Here is a 19,792-nt window from a genome sequence, read left to right on the forward strand (position 1 = left end):
TGTCGGGGAACAATATTATTTCATAACATGAAGAAGTTTGATTTTGAATGATAGGCCTAATAAATCTATTGATATCATTATGTATATAGCCATATCGCCATGATCGCTTTAAAGCCACCAATATGACCAAGTTCTGGCAAATTTATGGGCGAGAAAATAATATATACACTGTACATTGGTACTTGTATTCGTGACAACATATTACTTCTTTGATTGTCTTGCTTCGATCTTCTTAATCAGAGCTATGTAGTTAGTGCAGTGAGAGCAGCTGAGACTTGCTTGGTAACCATGGTAACTATCCTTCCTCTGCATGCAAGTGCGCCATACAGGGCTCGCGAGTTCAGAAGGGAATAGAAAACGTCTTGCCCTGAACCTCTACAGTATTAAGTCTATCATCAAATTTTGATACGGCAATTAAGTGATGCAGGATGGTTATCAAGTTCTTGTAGAGTAACCACTGTTATACATTTTGTGCTTTAAATACCGATAAAAGCACTATTAGCATTATTCTAAACAAAAAATTAATTGCTTTTGTCAAAGTAAATCCTTTAATTAATGAATTCTTACGTTTTTCTTGTGTTTTTGTTGTAACTGATGATTGACAAGTTGATTGTCCTTCATCGATACAAATAAGTGCCGATTATTCAATGTGTTAGCAGTATAGCCACCAATGCTACTACTTTGTCACCAAATGTAAGAGTGTTCCTATGGGAAAATAAGTGCTTTTTAAATCACTGATGAACACTATCAAGTCGAGACACTATCTCTTTTTTAACACCCGAAAAAAATGAAGTCATGAAGAAATAATAATTGAGAGTCATTGAATGAAACCCTATACCATGATAATTACGCAGAGATTGTCAGGTATGATAGAATCAGCCTGCATTCCCTTTTCTTCTTCTTTTTTTTTCCTTCCAATGAAGTGGACACAAAGCGGTTTCCACAAGGGTCCTGAGGTATGAATCTATCATACCACGTTATTGAAATAATGGAATGATTTGGTATAATTATCAGACAAAATAATTGCAGAAAGTCGGCTGTCGGATATCAGAATGCATGGAGTACCTCATACATACTGAAGCATGTGAAAATGCAAACTGTTGCAAAAGCACGCAATCTATCACGAAATATTTTTTTGTCAGGGATAGCTCACGCAATAATAACCGAGGCCAATGAATTACTGTGAAATGCCCTCAAAGTATCGCGATTGACGTTAAATTGAAAACTTAATACTATATGGTTTCAGTAACTTTAGAGATAAACTTTCAGAATAATATAATATATATATATATATATATATATATATATATAGATATATAGATATATATGATCTCTCTCTCTCTATGTATATATATAAATGTATATATATGTATATATATATATGTATATAGGTTGATGTATGTATATGATATATGTATATATATATATATATATATATATATATATATATATAATATATGTTCTCGAATCGTTAGTACAATGTATATGCTCTACAGTTTCATCACACTTACAATCAAACAGTATCAAGCTAATCGGCCACCAAGACCAAAATATCCGTTAACATATGAAGTGTTTGTTCGCAAAAATCGATACGTCCATATTTGCCAAATGGAGATATTTGCGATTAAAGGTCAAGAAAAATAAAGAGAATAATAAGAAAATTTTTGCTTCTTTTGACCATAACTTCAAAAATATACCTTTATATGTAGTGACTAATATATTATTTAAAAGGTATTATTTTGTACTTTATGACAGAGACCGTACTTCAAAATCTTCAAAAATGGACTTATCGGTTTTTGCCAACAAACTCTTCATATTATACTCTCAGAAAAAAAAATACAGAGCGCTACTCAAGTCATGTGAACCCCCATCATCCCCAAAGAGGTAGTTTTGATGGTATATTTGTATTGTGGTTAAAGACGATCAAAACAAGAATTATGTTCAGAATTTACACTTTGAATAATTAGATCCAAAGCACGTTTCCCTATATAGCTTTTTTAGAGTTGTGCAGTGATACGCGGGCAAACTCTCCCCCTCTCTCCAATCCCATTTTCCCATAGAATTGAACGCCACCAGCAAAAAAAAAAAAAAAAGAAAAAAGAAAAAAAAAGAATAAAATGAATTGTGGTGATACAAAAAGAAAGTGGGAAAGAAACGATGATTTAGTTTTTGTAATACAATAAGAGGGCTTGTCATGAAAACATATGCGTGGTAGATCCCTGAATTATTAGTTTTTATTGCAGGAACCGTTAATAATATTAATGACACACACACACACACACACACAAATCGAAATTAATACCTTCTGTGGAGTTTGAAGCCATGTAGACATCATAATCATTAAGGATCGTTGCAGTTAAATGACCTGCAGACACAGTGTTGACAACGAGCGTTGCATTCAACCAATTTTCCATTGTCAAATTAGTTGTCGAAATCGTAATATTCGCATCGCAAGGCCGGCTTAACATGAAGTGGAGCATGTATACAACCATGACAGCCATTCTAAATTCCAGTGGAACTCGCAAAATTGTGGAAATTGTGGATGTTGCCATAATTATTTCCGGTTTCTTTCGTTACTGTCTGTTGAAAAATGAGAAAACGATAACAACAATTAATGATAATGTATGGATTAATAAGGCGTCAAATCCATCTAATACATGCAGTATTAAATGCGCTAGGTGCAACCACGTGCAAGATACGGATTAGATAAAGGTGCATAAGAGAAAAAAAAAACCGTGAAACAGTATACGACATGATGTATATGAAATAGCCATCATCAACTATTGTAATCAAAAGCCAAATAAACACATCAACACGTTAAGATATTTCGAATTAAGCCCCGGAGTTCAACACATCTATAGCACATAAAACAACCGTACACACAGAGGGGCAATCCCTCGAGCTACAGACACCCACGAGTCATATGGCCCACAAGATAGACACCGAGTAAAACAAACCTGCGAGCTATAGACAGTAGGCAAATAAGACCAGCAAGTTCGACAAGGTGAAATAATGCCCATGAGCTCGACACTAGGCAAAATAAGTCCACGAGGTCGACACTACGCATAACACCGTACGTATATAATATCCAGCTCGTGGGCACAATTTGCCTAGTGTCCAGGTCGTGGACTGTATATCTCTTGGGCCTATATCATTTGATGTCGAGCTCATTGGCCTTGTTCACTTCTTTTTAGTGTCCAGCTCGTGAGCTGTATAACTCGTGGGCAGCATGACTCGCTGGCTGTATTACTCGTTGTTATGACGTACACCCCATTAAACATAGCTATTGGGATGTGCAAAGAAACCGGTACTGGTGTATTGAGTTATGCGAGGGGCGTTAAATACACAAAGGTCGGCGGGCATATACGCAGGCGACGTTTGACAAACACTGTATAGAAACGTCACTTAACAATCACTATTACATGATAATGTAATTTAGTAAAAGAAGTATAATGGCAATGCAAAGTACGGGGCAGATTGAACGGGAAAATGCCTAAGTTGTCAACTTGTATAGCCGGAAATGTGTTCATTAATTTGGTTAAAGGAGATTTCCTTTTGTCGACTATGAAGCTTTGTGTTGGTCATGAAATCCCTCTTCAGTATCAACGATTGCGATTGTTTTCAGTTGACATAAGCAACAACCACAGGATTGTATGGAAAATCAAAAATGATGTGATGATTTGAAAGAAATAGTTTGTTTTTCCATTGTACAAAAGGAAGGCATTTTGAACATCTTTTCGAAAGAATTAATGCACCATCTCGGGTAAAGCAGTCGACTGATTTTTACCCCTTTCTGGACCAAGAACATGAAATACGGAAATGGACCATCGTGAGTTTCTAATCCACACAGTAGGTCTTCACGTAAGGTAATTTCTAAACTGTATACTCACTTCTTTGTACTCTGGAGACATGTAAAGAAAATCGCTCCCCAAATCGCTCCAAATTTCAGCCAAGAAGAGAGAGAGAGGGAGAGAGCACGTTGGACCTGTTGAAGAGTGAGCTGCCTCTCCGCTATACCCTCTCGCGATAAGTTGTGGGCGCAGCGCGAGAGTGCTTCATATAAATTATTACTTATCCGCGATCTACTTTTTCCACTAATGTCGTCATAGCGACAAAGGAAAAAAATAACAACAGTATCTTGGCTCTTTGTTCATATTATTCATAAAACTGCTCGTATGTGAGGCAACAGTCTCAGGTGCTCAGACGGTAAGATTCCTCCTTGACGAGTGTGCGGACGAAGACGATACTCTTCGAAAACAACACTGTGCATGCATGCGTTCTTGAATCTCCCGACATTTCTTGCGGCGCCAAAATCGGACAAAATATCGAAACAAAACAAAACAAAGAACAGTCAGCGCTTCGCTGTCCTCCCCCTCTTTCTTTCTCTCTTCTTCCCCATCCATCAGAGGTTTCAGTTTACAAAATATGCTTCTCGTTATTCACACCGTTTTCGAAAGACGTGTCCAAATACGTAAGAAGTTGGGGGAGTGCATAGTGTACATAATGAATGAGATTCTTTCGCCTCCCACAAACGGATATAGTAAAAGCAGAACAATATCCATAGCCTATTGGTCAAACAGTAATATTCAAGAGTACATCCCTTTGTGCACAACAATATGGAAAAAGTCAACACATTAGAGGCAGCGTATAGCTTTCGTTGAGACCTAACTTCAGGTTTTTAATATTTTTTGTGAGATAATGAGAAAACTCTCATAAAATATGAAAAAGCATGTAATTCCAGAGGGATTCGACGTTTATTTGATGAAAATCGGTTTGAAAATGGCTGAGATATCCAAAAAGAGCATTCCTAATAAAAAGCGGGACCCATCTTTCAGTAGGTTCGCTTTGTTTTACTTTGTTTTTGGATGTCTCAGCGATTCCAGAACCGATTTTCATTTATTAAACTTTGAATTCCTCTTAAAATGGTATGCGCTGTACTATTTCATAAGTGGTTACTTGGTATTTCACAAAAAGTTAAAAGCCCAATTCTCATCTCCACCAATACTATAATATCCCTCTAAAGATTAAGTCGAGCTCCAGCTGACTGGACACACCCCTGGACTTACCACACTCCCCTGATTTGTGACACGAGAGGGGGGGGGGGGCACTTTGGGGATGCATACTTGGAAATTCAACCCAGAAAATAAAGACTTAACTCTTCACAAACATACTGTGAAATAAGTCTCTATTGCCGGCACTGTCCTTCTCATTGAGCCTCTGCATTGATTTTCTCTCGCCAGGGGTGCGTAAAAATAAATGATGAAAAAATATATATAAAGGAAAACAAAGACCGAGATTTCACTCTTTGATCGATTTTGAATAACCCCGGAGATCGCAGCGGCGACAGACTAATCCTCATACTTCTTAATAGAGCGACCAAAATGATCCTCTGAAACCTTTAGTGGCATATCCCTTGAATCACTTTAATCCTTGCACTTGGGGTAGGCGCTATTAAACAAACATTGCAATAAAAATCGCATCTTATCGGGGCGCTATATGAGGGAAAAAGGTACATGACTTTTTTCCCTCATTTTGTTCTTTAACGCTTTCGGGAATACTATTTTTTTTCTTTTAAATTTTGGGGATACTGTTTTTTTTTTTTTTTTTTTTTTTACATTTTTGGGGTACTGTTTTCTTTTTTTTTTATAATCGCTGAATGCAATGAAGGGGGTCAAACTTTTACTTGGTGTGCTCTGAGAATCAAGTTCAATATTGTATTGTATTTCTTTGGTAATAAGCAATCTATTTTTTCTTCATGCCTTTTACCAAATCGGAATTGACTCCTCCCCGTTTTCACACTTTCAAAATGACATATGAAGACAGCATGATGGCAGAATAATTGTCTTGGTGTTTTTAAGAATATCTCTCACAAACCCAATTTGAACACAAAGGGCAGATATCCGTTTTTCATGGACGAATACGTGGAGGACCGAAGATATACTAAAACCTTTTGATTATGAGAATATATTGCCCTTGAGAGCGACTGCAACGCAGCAACTTTGTTTTCAATGCATCATTTCATAACCCGTAGTGTGGCGGAAATTTCATATAAAGAGGCGGGCACAATGCTGTATTTTTGATCGTAATTCATAATTATACCTAAATCATTGCAGACACATATTCAAGGACAATGCAGTTCAATTAAGATCCCTCACTTGCAGAATCTTCAGTTTTGTCTTTATTTTCACGTCAAAAGATGCAGTCTCAAATTTAAATTTCGAGTGCCTTTATTGGTTACCATTAGGTTTTTGTCTTTCTTGCTTTGTGTTTGTGTTTGTGTGTGTGTGTGTGTGTGTGTGTGTGTGTTGTTGTTAAAGACAGACCAGAACGATTTCCTGTGTGTCAATAAATGTATTACCGTGGGTCTATCAATAAGTCAGAACTAATTAAAACATCTGCCAATTCAAGCCTTTGTGAAGAGAAAGTTTCCTGCTTGAAACTATACCATGACCACATTATCATTTGCGTCGATATACTGGGTATATCTTGATAAAAACAAAAATATTTTTCTTCTAGGATAAAATTAATACCTAAGGATCCTGTATTCATTTGAAACATATTCCCCTGCTCAAGAAAACTTGGTTTCTGTGTTTCCTCGCCTGGTTCAGATTAAAAAAAAAAAGTAACACAAGATGGCCAACAAACTCTTTTAGTCAATTCAATAAAAACATTTAATATGATTGAGTCTGCGAGTCTGTCATTCTTAAAGAAAGGTAATGTAATTCTTTCAATCGATGTAAAAAATCAATATTTTCATTTATGGTAGTTGAGAAGAGTGTATTTTCAAATTTTGTGCTATTTCACGAACTTTTAAACGTTATCTGAAACACAGAATGGTAGTTTCTCCTGTGGTTGAAAGTGGGATGTGAAGTCACAACAGCTACCCGGGTGCAATATGTATGACGTGTGTAGACTGGTATACCAGTGCGTGACCATGAATCATTTAAATTATTTCACATATCTATGTGAACAGCATTATGAAAATTCAATACTTGTCTTCCTTGTCGATCTCTCTGTATATATGAAGAGTTTGTTTGCAAAAACCGATAAGTCCATATTTGAAGATTTTGAAGTACGGTCTCTGTCATAAAGTACAAAATAATACCTTTCAAATGATATATATTGGTCACTACATATAAAGGTATATTTTTGAAGTTATGGTCAAAAGAAGCAAAAATTTTCTTATTATTGTCTTTATTTTTCTTGACCTTTAATCGCGAATATCTCCATTTGACAAATATGGACTTATCGGTTTTTGCAAACAAACTCTTCATATATATATGTACATATATATATAAGTATATATATATATATATATATATATATATACATATAAATATGTATGTTTATGTGATCACAGACATTTCAATTATTTCTCCTTTTTTCGTCAGCTTTAATCTGAAATTGATAAAATGGATTTGAGCTGTCTGTTCTAAGTTCTTATCTGGATTGAAGCACTTCATATATCTATATATAATGTATATATATATATATATATATATATGTGTGTGTGTGTGATGTATGTGCACACATAAACTGCATGTAAATTTTGTTACATACAGATATATATATATATATATATATATATATATATATACAATATATAATATAATACAGTATGATAAGATATAATATAATGTAATAAATTAATAAATAATAATAATATATATATATATATATATATATATATATATATATATATCCGTTCATGCGATGGTCCCTGAACGATCACATTTCACTAGGAGAGGTACAAGGGAAAGACGAAGTGTGGATATTGCTTTATTATTATTTAATTTGCTTCAATAACAGTTCTGTACAATAGGGCATACATTGCAATAGATAAATTGATACCATGGAACGGGTTGCTTTAATGATTTATTTACGCACGCATTCTCTACATGGGTGCCAATATGGTAACAAAACACATTCTGACGATCATCACTTCTTGATTACAGAAGGTGTTATTTATATCGATATGTAACAGAAAATGTGGACTGCAGAATTACTGGCATTGATCTGTCACATGCAGTCACGCCATTTCGAATAACAGAAGAGTTCACCCTCTTTGCTCGCCCTTGCATTACCATTAAATAACAACTACAAGACATGACTGTAGCAAAATTCACCTGAAATACAAGTTCCCCCTCCAAAAACAAAACAAAAAGAAAAAAATGATTGCAGTTCTTTAAACTTCAGTTGAACATGGTCACTTGCCTTTCCTGCGTATATGCTTGTGCTTAATTATGTAAGTATGTATGTGTCATATTCATATATATATACGTATATATATATATATACATACTTGCGTGTGTGTGTGTTGAAACATGTTTAATTACGTCTCATTGATCAATATGTTTAACCATGTCAGTAATACACATAACCCATGTCCATAATATCCTGACGTTTTATTTGACATAAAATCTTAGAAATTGCAACAAAGGACTAACATCTAGCCTAAAAATATTCAAGACACGTGAACATTACAATTTGTAACTCATTTGTAATAACACTGTTTACATCAATCCATTGGGCTTAAATATGATATAGTCTCACATTTTATATTATGACCTATTTTCTCTTGAATGTCTGTAGTGGTGACTGTTTCCATGTTACATTCTTCGAAATAAAGAGATGCGAATAACCTTAAAGTTTAGAGTCAGGTTATTCAAAGAAAAAAGAATAGAAATCTCTTTTGGCGCATTTACCAAGCTTTTGTGGTGACTTGCATATTCTATGTACGTTCACATGCTTGTGATAGCACATTATGTATAGTTTACATAATCAACATGTGTACTGGTGTATGTAGGACCTACTTATTCACAAAACACATACCCATTTCAAATGTAGTATGTAGTTATTTAGAATAACACTGCCGACACATTTTACTACAAATGTATTGTATGTAGGTACACAACTCACTGCAGTACGTGGTAACAGGGATATGAAATAAAATTATGTACAGCACACTATCCTACACATTAAAGAGATGGTTCAGTATTGGTGGAGATGAGAATTGGGCTTTGCGAGATAACAAGAGAACACTTATGATACAGTACATAGCATGCTATTTTAAGAGGAATTCAAAGTTTATCTGATGAAAATCGGGTTTGGTATGACTGAAACATCCCAAAACAAAGTAAAACAAAGCGATGGTAATAAAGTGTGGGTCCACACTTTCTTAGAATTGCTCTTTTTTTTTGATATCTCAGCCATTTCAAAACCACTTTTCATCAAATAAACGTTGAATTCCTCATGAATTACATGCTCTTTCATATTTCAGAAGTGGTTTCTCATTATCTCACCCAAAAAAAAAAAATGTTAGAAACCTGAAATTTAACAGGTCTCAACCAAAACTATACGATCCCTTTAAAGTAGACGCTAATTTCCTAGTCCATTATTTCTTACACAAAGGTTATCATTCATAAATTGTCAGTCTGTAATCAACTTCTTTTTTACATAATTTAAATGCAAATATACAAAATTGTATCACAGATTTTCTCAATCTTCCGTAACCATCCACCAAGATTGCATTGTTAACATATCTTTTAAATGGCATACTGGCCTTTCAAGAGAGAATTGTGGGGATTTGAAAAAAAAAAGTATATCCCGAAAATTTACTTCATTTGATGCAAAACACGGTTAATATTTTGTGAGGGTAATTCCATGACAGAAAAAAAAAATATACAGGTAGGAAAGTTATTTTTGGCACATTCAAGTGCAATTTGAGACTGTTCAATAAGAGTAATATGATATTTTAAGAATTTCTTGTACTTTTGCTATGTGAATTATGACATTCTAAGATTTTGTAAACACAGCTGCGTATACCTGTCACACAGGAGAACTAAAACTATGATTTTATGAGACATAAAAAAATAGGGATAACAAAACAATAATATTTTCATATTTTTCGTGAGAAAAAAAAAAGAGATAGACAAGTTTACCAGCATTGCTACATAAATAGATGGGCACCTTTCAGAAGAAAACATTTGGCGCGTGGGAAAGGAACGGCATTTTGCTGTACATTATGATATCTGGTTTTGCTCAACGGTTGAGTGAAGTTGATATCTGTTACTAAGAATCCAGATAATGCTCCCATTTATCGCGTTTTTACAAGTGCAACACACGAGATGTCTCATTCATCCTCTTCATTCATTGACTCGGCGGATGATTGTCACACCGTCCCTTATAGGTAGGAGAACCTGTTAAAACGACCAGGAAATATTATTAATTAGTTTCTCTCCTTTTCCACTAAGAAAACAAACAAACAATAGATCTGCTTTGAAAATAAAAGAGTGTTAAAGCTGCTGTGATTCAGTTCGATGCATTTCTGCCTGGTCATGATGGGGATGGGGAAGATCCTATATTTGTTTATTCTTTTTATTCATTCACTTAAAATAAAAGAAATAATGAAAAATATTATCAAGGGTGAATAATTTAGGGGGAAATGTTTGCCTTCCAGTTCTACCGTCTTTAAAAATACTGACCGGTGAACAGATGTTTAAATTAAGAGTTTTTTTTTTTTTTTTTCTAAAGAGTCTGCACTTTGAACAGCGTTTTCTGCTGTGTATTTTTTTTTTTGTCTAGACTTCTGGCACATCTACTTCTGTCATCCAGCCTCTTTACTTTTGCTCCAAATACTACATCTCTATCCCCCGACTTGTTTCTATTGACTTCCCCCTGACATTCTTTCCTGCTACATTTCAACCATTTACATTTTGTTATTTTCAGTGACAATTCCCCCTCTCCCCGACATTTAGCGCAGATATTTTAGCCTCTGGCTATTTTACCCGAAATGCTTATATTTTATATTTTCTCAATTAATTTTTCCTCCGGACGTTATAGTTACCCCAAGGCATACTTCAACACTGACATATACCACCCTATACATTTTACCCTTCATATTTTATACCTTTACATTTTTACCCTTTGTATGTATGAACTCCTGACATTTTTGCCCGTTATATTTCTACTCCGGACATTTTACCCTTGGCATCTTCTTCCCCGGTGACATTTTTACGTGACACCGGACGTGGAACCACGATAAAGACTTACTTGATCAATGCGGGAATCGTCCATGACGGCTTGGTTGAACGCGTGCACTACTGGCCCTCCCCGGGCGAAGAGTTCGTTCGGGAATTTCTTCATGTATGCCGTACCCTTGTAGATGGTGTTGTCGAAAACCAAAGTACCCTTTGGCGCCAGAATATTGTTGTCGAGAATAAGCTGAGAAAGACAGAGACAATTTACTTTAAGTTTAAGTTTAGTCTATTTTCATTGATCGCAAGGATAAACAATGTATCGTGGGACCAATATATAATTATATAACATGCACAAGACGGCAACACATTCAAATCTCTCAAGATAAATATGCAATGAATGCTGCACAACAGGTAATTTACGCAGATACCTGCGAAAATGTAAAGGTCGAAGGACTTGTAGGGTAATCGACTCATATAGCTACGTGTATTTCATTCAATTCAACTTATCCGGGACTAATAACAGAGTTAAAAAAACCCACAAAACAAACAAAACACACACACACACACACACACACAACAAACAACCCAATGTGTATACATATGCCAAGGCTCGATATTATTATTCTTTTTTCCAGCAAGTAATTTTCGTGCTCGGCCGGGTAAGATGAATTTCTCGTGTTTTTAATTCCGCGGAAGCAGGACGTTAACTATACTGGGACTAGGGCATGCAAAAATATTCATGTGCTTTTATTTTCGTGCTAGCTTCTGGTTGCTCGAAATGCGCTAAAATTTCCACACCGCCAAAATAAATGTAAAATATATAAAATCATAATGTAATCGTTGATCTTGCGTGAGAATAAATGCATGCTTGTAATTATTGTAATCGGAGATTTCTTTATCAACTCTCGGCTCTCACTTACCGCAAGGTAGTCTTTGTACTGCGTCTTGATGGCATCGACGAAAATGAAGTCGAACTGTTCCCCTCTCTGAGCACAAGCGTTCAATTCGTCAATGGCGCAGCCTAGTGGTAATTTCAGATAAAAAATATGTCGCATTGTTGAGACACATAGGCCCATCACAATTATTGAGGTATCGTCAATGTTTTGGAACATCACCCATTACTAGATGACTTCAATAGCGAGAGTAAAACCTCTCGAAAAGGAAGATGGCGTTGTTACATATAAGGAAACATGAAATAAGGATCTACGGGAATTCTAAAGAAGGTTAATCTCCTCCTTAAAAGTGACATCACAATAATCACATGTTATATGAGGTGAGAGCGGCATCATTGCACTCCCTTCTCTAAACCTTGCCACATAACTTCCCTAAGCTTTCTTGTTTCAAATCAGAGCATAATTAAGAAGAGAAAAATACATCCGTTTTATCCTTCCAATAGGATACCATTTTACGGTACTGTAGGTATGCAAACCACTGATGACGTGATTGCCCCATTTTACGTCACACAGGCGTATACTTAGCACTGAAGATAAAAAAAAAAATCTATAGCTTGTCCTTAATGTTCGTTGTCATTTTTCTTCCTGAACATGAAAAAGAGTTTCACCGAGTACACCAAATAACCCATGTTCTTCATCTTTGCATATACACCGAAACCATTAACAAAACTTCCACAACACAGGTTTTTATATTGTTCATGGCAGTCTGAAAGGCTTTGTGTGAAAGGTCGTAAATCCGAAAATTAAGTAAGGTTCGCTACAACCAGATTGAGCTCCTACAAAATGTACGGTGTCTAATGTAGATATGATTATATTGATATATATGTATATGCAAATTAACGATTTATTTCCTTTTTTTGCATATACATATTGTGCTTATCTACATTCAAACCGACAGCTTATCAAAGCTTTATTTTCTATCATAAATTCAAGAGGATGTACGGCTGATTAATTTGATTTGATTCGATTTGAGATATTTATTCTCCATATATGGCATCATTTGCAATTCTTTTTTTTACCATTAAAATCGAGTATACAATGTTATACATAGGCCCTATATATGATATTCACTGCAACTAGTTCTACAATTTCAACAATTGTCATTACACATAACGTGCATATGTGACATAATACAGTACAGGTTCGAGCCCATGCCAAGCCCGACACGTTTGCCCTTCAGCAAGGCACTTTATCCACATTGCTGCTCTCCACCCAGGAGTATAAATGGGTACCCGGTAGGATGAGAAAGCTTATGTCGGTTGATCAGCATGTGTGCGCCTGTAAAATGGCTGCACCTGGCTGGAATGCTCCCCAGGGAGTGGAGAATGAGCACTGTTAGTGCTGGTTGATAATGTATCCAGTGACCGGGGTAATAATAGTCTGTAAAGCGCATTGAAACCCTGAAGTGTGTGAAATGCGCTATATAAAAACCAGCTATTATTATTATTATTACATGTGTTATGAATTACCATACGGAACGGTCGCAAATAATGAGCTCTAAACTTGACACTTTGGCAACCGATGAAACAATACTTAAATGAAATGGGGGGGGGGGGGGTCCAACATGATGCCCGTGGAAAAGAGGGAAAATGAAAACAAAGACAGAAAGAGTAAGAAAGACATGAATAAATAATGATCAAATATAAAACAATTTTGAATATGCAAACGCCAACACCTCATCTGTGGAATAGATAACAGATGTGACATTGTCAGTTTTTTTCTTTTAGGTTACCTACCGAAAAGAAATTCAAAGTATCTATCTACCTCTCAAAGAGATATCTACTCATTTTAGTTATATTGATGCTGGGTAAACCAATTGGCATAAAGAAGTGAAATCATTAAAGTGGGTGAGAAAATCTTCCTACTTGTTCATTTCATTACATTAAATCAGTGAAATAATTACTGGCATTCTATAAGAGAAAATAAAACAGAACCATTATTTTCGTCTTAAATTACAAATACCGTTTGATTGCGAGGTGTATAACTCGTTTTGAAGTGTCTTTAATTTGTGATAGCAAGTTTAGTAAGGCATTATATGGCACTCTGAACATGGTTTTCCCCTTAATCCTTTCGAGATCGTAGATTGCCCTAGCCTTGCTCAATTTAGAGGCATGAAAAAGACAGATTTCATTAGAAAAGAAATCAAATAAACAATGACAAAATAACATTAGAAGAAATGACATCTCAGGTGAAATAACACAATTGAAGGGGTCGAAATATATACGAAGGAAAGGTTATATAGTGCACTCACCATGCCGGACCTCAACTTTGTCCTTTACGGCCGTGGTATCCAAAAATTCGCGCGAGTATCTGGCGAAAAATCCCATCTTTTCCACTGTAACAACAATTCCGTCTCTTGGCAACACCTCCGCCATGTTGAGTGCGGCAAATCCAGTGAAGGTACCGATTTCCAGAACTCGCTTTGCACCGCACATTCGGATAAGCATCTTGAGGTTACACGCTAAAATATGCACAGAATAGAAATCTTGAGTTCAGCCATCCCATTATATTACCAGTTACAAATAAGTAGAAATGGAACAATGGACCTCTGCCTAATTAACTAAAAACACTCTTTGCACGAGAACCGCAATTTGTCAAAATATTAGTAGTTGTTTGCATATCGGTTTGATGGAAATCTACATTGCGTCAACACTACATTCAAGTTAATGAATGAATAGATGTTTTGTACACAATTATATTCGTAATTCATACAAAGTCGTATGCAAGTCTTATACAAGCATGGGACATTTTAAACATAATACAGGTTCTACCCATGCAAGAAAGTAAGCCTGAGTCTTTGAATATATTATAAACCTCTACATACACTAATAATCACGCACAATCAAAATAAGAATTGGTTGAAAGAGGATAAAAAAATACAAAAGTGTATGAGGATGATTATCATAATGAGACCAAACTCACCTTGTAAGACATCTGAGGACATTTCCTTGAAGAATTTAAAGTTGCCAGTTAACCCTTTCTCGTAAAGACCTGCATAATCGATTTCTTCCGTCTTCTTTGCTAAAAGCTGTCATGACGTACATAAAGAAGAGATGAAGATAATCTTGTGTACACATAGACACTTTAGACCTACACTTAAAGAAGTCTACAGAAGTCGTCATTCATTACTGTAATTCGTAGCAATCAAACAATCAAAATACAGGCCTACTTGACTTGGTTCTGATACAGCAACATTTCGACTGCGAAAGAAAACTGCTGTTATAACGCGCATGAGTCGCCTGGATCAAAATCAGTTTCAGACAGAATTGAGATTCATCAATTGCAATTTCTGAACCCCTTATCCTGAACATGAGTCTTTTCCCCGCATTTTACACATGCATGTGTATAAGTGTAAGTCAAAACTGAAATGTTTTTCAGCGAACTTTGTACGCTAAAGAAACAGAGGGATCTAAACTTTTTGAATCTCAATGCGCCTTTGTTTGTTAAATGATATAAAAGTGGAAATGTCGAGCAGGACACCATGTAACTTATCAAAAGTACCAAAAGTACAGATGTCATGTATGCCAAGAGTATATCAAAATGATAAAGGCCTACGCTTTCACGTTGTCTATCAGCATTTAATTATGTTGGTCTTTATGATTGATGATGGGATGTGTGTACTTTATCATCTGTAACAGCTGTGTAATATATATGTTATATTATGTGTAATAGTCATGTGTTTTTGGATTGTCATGAGGTTACTGTAGGCTTTACAGTCTTTTTTTTTTTTTTAAAGGGGGGGGGGGGGTGAGGGAAAAATTCATAAACTTGCTTGTCAACTTCAACTCCCGTCTCTCACCTACTATTCAATTCAATTCAATTCGATTCGATTCGATTCAATTTAATGCAGTTCAGTTCAATTCAGTTATATTCAATCCAATTTAATTCAATTCAGTTCAATTCAGTTCAATTCAATTCAATTCAATTATATTTAATCCAATTCAATTCAGTTCAATTCAATTCAATTCAATTCAATTCAATTCAATTCAATTCAATTCAATTCGATTCAATTCAATTCAGTTTAATTCAATTCAATTCAATTCAATTCGATTCAATTCGATTCAATTCAGTTTGATTCAATTAAATTCAATAGTTTATTTACTTGATAAGAGATGGACTCCCCGGCAAAATTAAAGGCAACATGAGTATAACATCCGCTGGGCTATTGGGGCTAGTTTAACAAGTAACGCACCTTGGCAGCTGGGCTTATGTGGGTACTCATCTGGGAAGGGTAATAGTGGAGGCCACATGTTAGCTCCCGGGACTGGTCAATTAACGTGCGCATGGAGTCGGGCAAGTTGTCGAGCATGGCAGCCTCTTTGCTCAGCTGCTTCAAGAATTCCATGAGGAATTCAATTGGTGTTTCTACGTATTTAAACATAAATATAAAGCCATGATAAACCAAAGTAAAAGCGGATTCATTCGTAAATAAAAAGCATTTGTTTTATAAGATTTTAAAGACAAACTGAAACTAGAATAGGAAAGCAATTTTACCATTCAGTATCATTGAAACTGTGCAGATATTTTTTTTTTTGACCCGTGACCATGGTATCGAATAAGGAAAGGCATTTTAAAAAGACTACTTCAGGAACGTTTTCCAGGTCATTTATATGTTACCTAATAAGAAAGAGTTAATGTTATTAGAAGGCAGTGAAAATTTGATCAAAATCGGATAAGAATTAGGGAAGTAATGAAGCTTTGCCAATTTCTTAGAAGCAGTTCTAGTATATTTGATATGAATGAGTGAGTTAATGCTGTTATCAGCTCACACGTTTTTATCAAAATTATCGGAAATTACTTTTTTGTTGTTGCTTGTATTGACGTTCAAAACACAAAGTAATTCCTGAATGGCTGACTACCTTCAAAATAATGATCAATCAGATATATTGGGGTTTGGGACTGGGACATGCCTGCATGCATTTCAGAGAAAAGCTGAAAGTTTCAAGTTTTTGTGTACATTACTACAAACCATATGTCAAGTTGTGACGTGATGACATCAACTCACTCATTTCAATATTCGCATTGACTGTTCAAGAACTGTCTGTAGGAAATAAAGCGAAACTTCATATTTTCATAACTACCTTAATTTTTATCCGATTTTGATCAAATTTTGACTCTTGAGCTTGTAAAATCCATTGTCCCTCTTCTTTTGAAACTGTTTCGATATTCCCTTTTAAAAAGTGAAAAAAAAAACATTTACTTTCTCTGTTTGATTCCTTTTGATGGTTGGAAAAAAGGAAAGCGAACAAAACAAAACAAAACAAAAAGAAATGCAGAAACAATAAAATTAAAATGAAATGAAACGAAAATGAAGTGAAAAAATAACAACTTATTACCTTGGACATCTTGGCCTTTAGTTGACATCTTTCTTCTCTTTTCCTCTCCCAACAGCTCAAACAATTTGGATCACGCCTTATGATGACTGGAAAACATCCACTGAATAATCTCCGTTGTGCGTTTCTTGTCCCTGACGAACTTTCGATCTCCAGGATCTTAAAACGATGGATATGCTCTCCGCGGATGACTTAAATAGGGAAAATGAGTAGAAAGGGGGGGGGGGGGGAGAAATTCAGAAGGTTAGATATTACGACACATTTGTGATTTCAGAAATGCGCGCATCTTTGGGGGAACGTAGGTTGTTTTTTTTTTTGCAACATTTTTTTTTCTATTTAATAAAAAAACATAAAATATAATTCTTAGTTTATACCTTCCTTTTGTTTTCAAGTGGTATAGGGAATCTGTAAAAGCCACCAATTTTACAGTTATTTTTTTTATATTTAGTTATAAGAATAGGTTGAAGGACCTTCCTATATACGTCAGAAAATTGAAACGCATTAATCAAATATTCAGAAGATGGCAGCAACCTTTTCTTTAATATCTAAAATACCAATACCAGTAGCCTTCGGCAATTCTATCCGATCATAAAGTGTATCACGTTTCATATCATATAATATTTCATTATACGATATCATAATGTTTAAATCACGGAATAGCATGCAGTTACCTAAGAGTAATAAAATATAATCTGCCACGCATAACAGTAAAAAAAGAATGCATTTAAAATCTTCTACAAGCCCATCTGTAGTTTTACCGTTTCTATTCTTTTTCAAAATTGCTACAGAGCTTTGCTATCGTCACAGTGATCTTAGATTTACATGGGGATATCCCAAGCGTGCAATAGTGGATGCGCAGGGTATTAGGAAATACGTATATACGTCAGTCTTATGTTTTAAGACATTTCAGCGTACACAGAACTGAAGAATTATGCTGGCGAAGAGACAAGATGTGGAAAAGGATTGTGCAACGGTCTGCGACTATAATGCCAGCATTATAGGCACCTATTTTTTTTTTTTGTTTTCTGTGTCTGATCTGGTGCAGTTTATCTCGGGTGACCTTCGGCAACCTTTAGAGACCAAACGGTTCTAATAACGGTTTGAATATTGTTTGACTTTCACTACAAGACAGAAACGCCACAAACACATCATGTACACGAAGACATAAAATCTTATGACATTATAGTCTTTAAATTGTTAACGGAAAAAAAAAAGTTCTTGTACGTGATGACTCCGACTTCCGTATCATGAATCGTCAGGTACCATGTTTAATATCGCATTAAAATCCTCAATGAAAATTTCGCTGGTATATACCCGCTGGCAGGACGACATGTTGTGACTTCAGGTAAGAGGTAATATTCTTTAAAGTCGCAGTGTGAACAGGCTTTAAGACAAGGGGAGGCAGTTGATTCAGGTTCAAATTAAAGGAAATGGAAATCTTTAACATTTGTTATTTCATAAAGTACCACTTTCTTTTTCAACGAAGAATCCAAAATGAAAGTTTACACCAATTATCAGGACTTTAAAACTTAAATTTGAAAGGAAAGAAAAACCTGAAGCAAATTTTTTTGTGGTTTGGTGCTGAATATTGTATCATAATTGCTGCTATATGTTTTCAGTGTTTCACAAGGGATGCTAAAGCACTTTCTCTTAGAGAGCTTTATTTATTAGCAATTTTTATCTACAAAAACATGTTATGTTTTACCCTTTATGATTTTTAAACTGCCAATGCAAAGTATACCAAATTGAATTCTTGTTTCCCCTTCAATCGAATGGGAACATTTGGTAAAACTGTATACTATTCGCATTATTTTCAGCAAATAAAACGTGTGTATTTATTATCATTGTACAAGATCAATGATGGAAAACAAAATCTGAATTCAAGCAACTACAGAATCTACACAACCCTTTTGTCATAGGTTAAAAAATGAAATGTCATGAAATGATACATTTGAATAACAAAATTGTTAAGGCCTTTGTACATTGTAGGCTACGAAAGCAATGCCGTATCAACCCACATGCACGGAATATGTAATCAAGGGCCCACGTTATTTATTTGAAAGGCCAGTACAAAAGTTCAGGAATCAAAAGATTATAATAAATTATTGTACATTTCACAGGACCATATTTCCTGTTTCTACATAGAAAGAGCACCAATCTAGCTATCAGCTTGTATTTCAGCTTTCAAATCTGCAAAAACCTGGCATCATTGAAATATTAGCGCGTCAGTCCATATACCTGGCCTTCCATTTGAAATCATTTGATTTTTTGATTTCTTTTTATGTAAAGTGATTAGAATTACAAAGTCTAAAGCAAATAAACACAACGATAAGACCTTATTATGGTTTGGTCAATACATAATTTCAATGCCATATAGCATCGTAACAAGAAAAAAAAAAAAAACCCTGAAATACTGAAAATTGTGAACGTGAAATGAAAGTCAGTACTGAATGTAATGGGGGAATGGAGGATAGAAGAATGGAGAGGTGAAAAAATTCTAAAGTAGGTGTGTTTATGTGCAATGGGT

At 35.1% G+C, this 19,792-nt stretch overlaps 1 protein-coding gene across 1 annotated transcript; it reads right to left on the reverse strand.

Annotated features, from left to right (window-relative positions):
• Window positions 1-10,145: 10,145 nt before the first annotated feature.
• LOC140235770 (uncharacterized) lies at window positions 10,146-17,296 on the reverse strand. Its single transcript, XM_072315779.1, has 7 exons — window positions 17,269-17,296; window positions 16,125-16,297; window positions 14,846-14,960; window positions 14,184-14,393; window positions 11,900-12,000; window positions 11,053-11,223; window positions 10,146-10,199 (listed from the first exon to the last, which is right to left on the reverse strand). Exons 1-7 carry the CDS (start codon window positions 17,294-17,296, stop codon window positions 10,146-10,148), a joined length of 852 nt encoding a protein of 283 aa, XP_072171880.1.
• Window positions 17,297-19,792: the final 2,496 nt, after the last annotated feature.

The sequence above is a fragment of the Diadema setosum genome, chromosome 12 (genome assembly GCF_964275005.1).
Source record: "Diadema setosum chromosome 12, eeDiaSeto1, whole genome shotgun sequence".
NCBI lineage: Eukaryota > Metazoa > Echinodermata > Echinoidea > Diadematoida > Diadematidae > Diadema > Diadema setosum.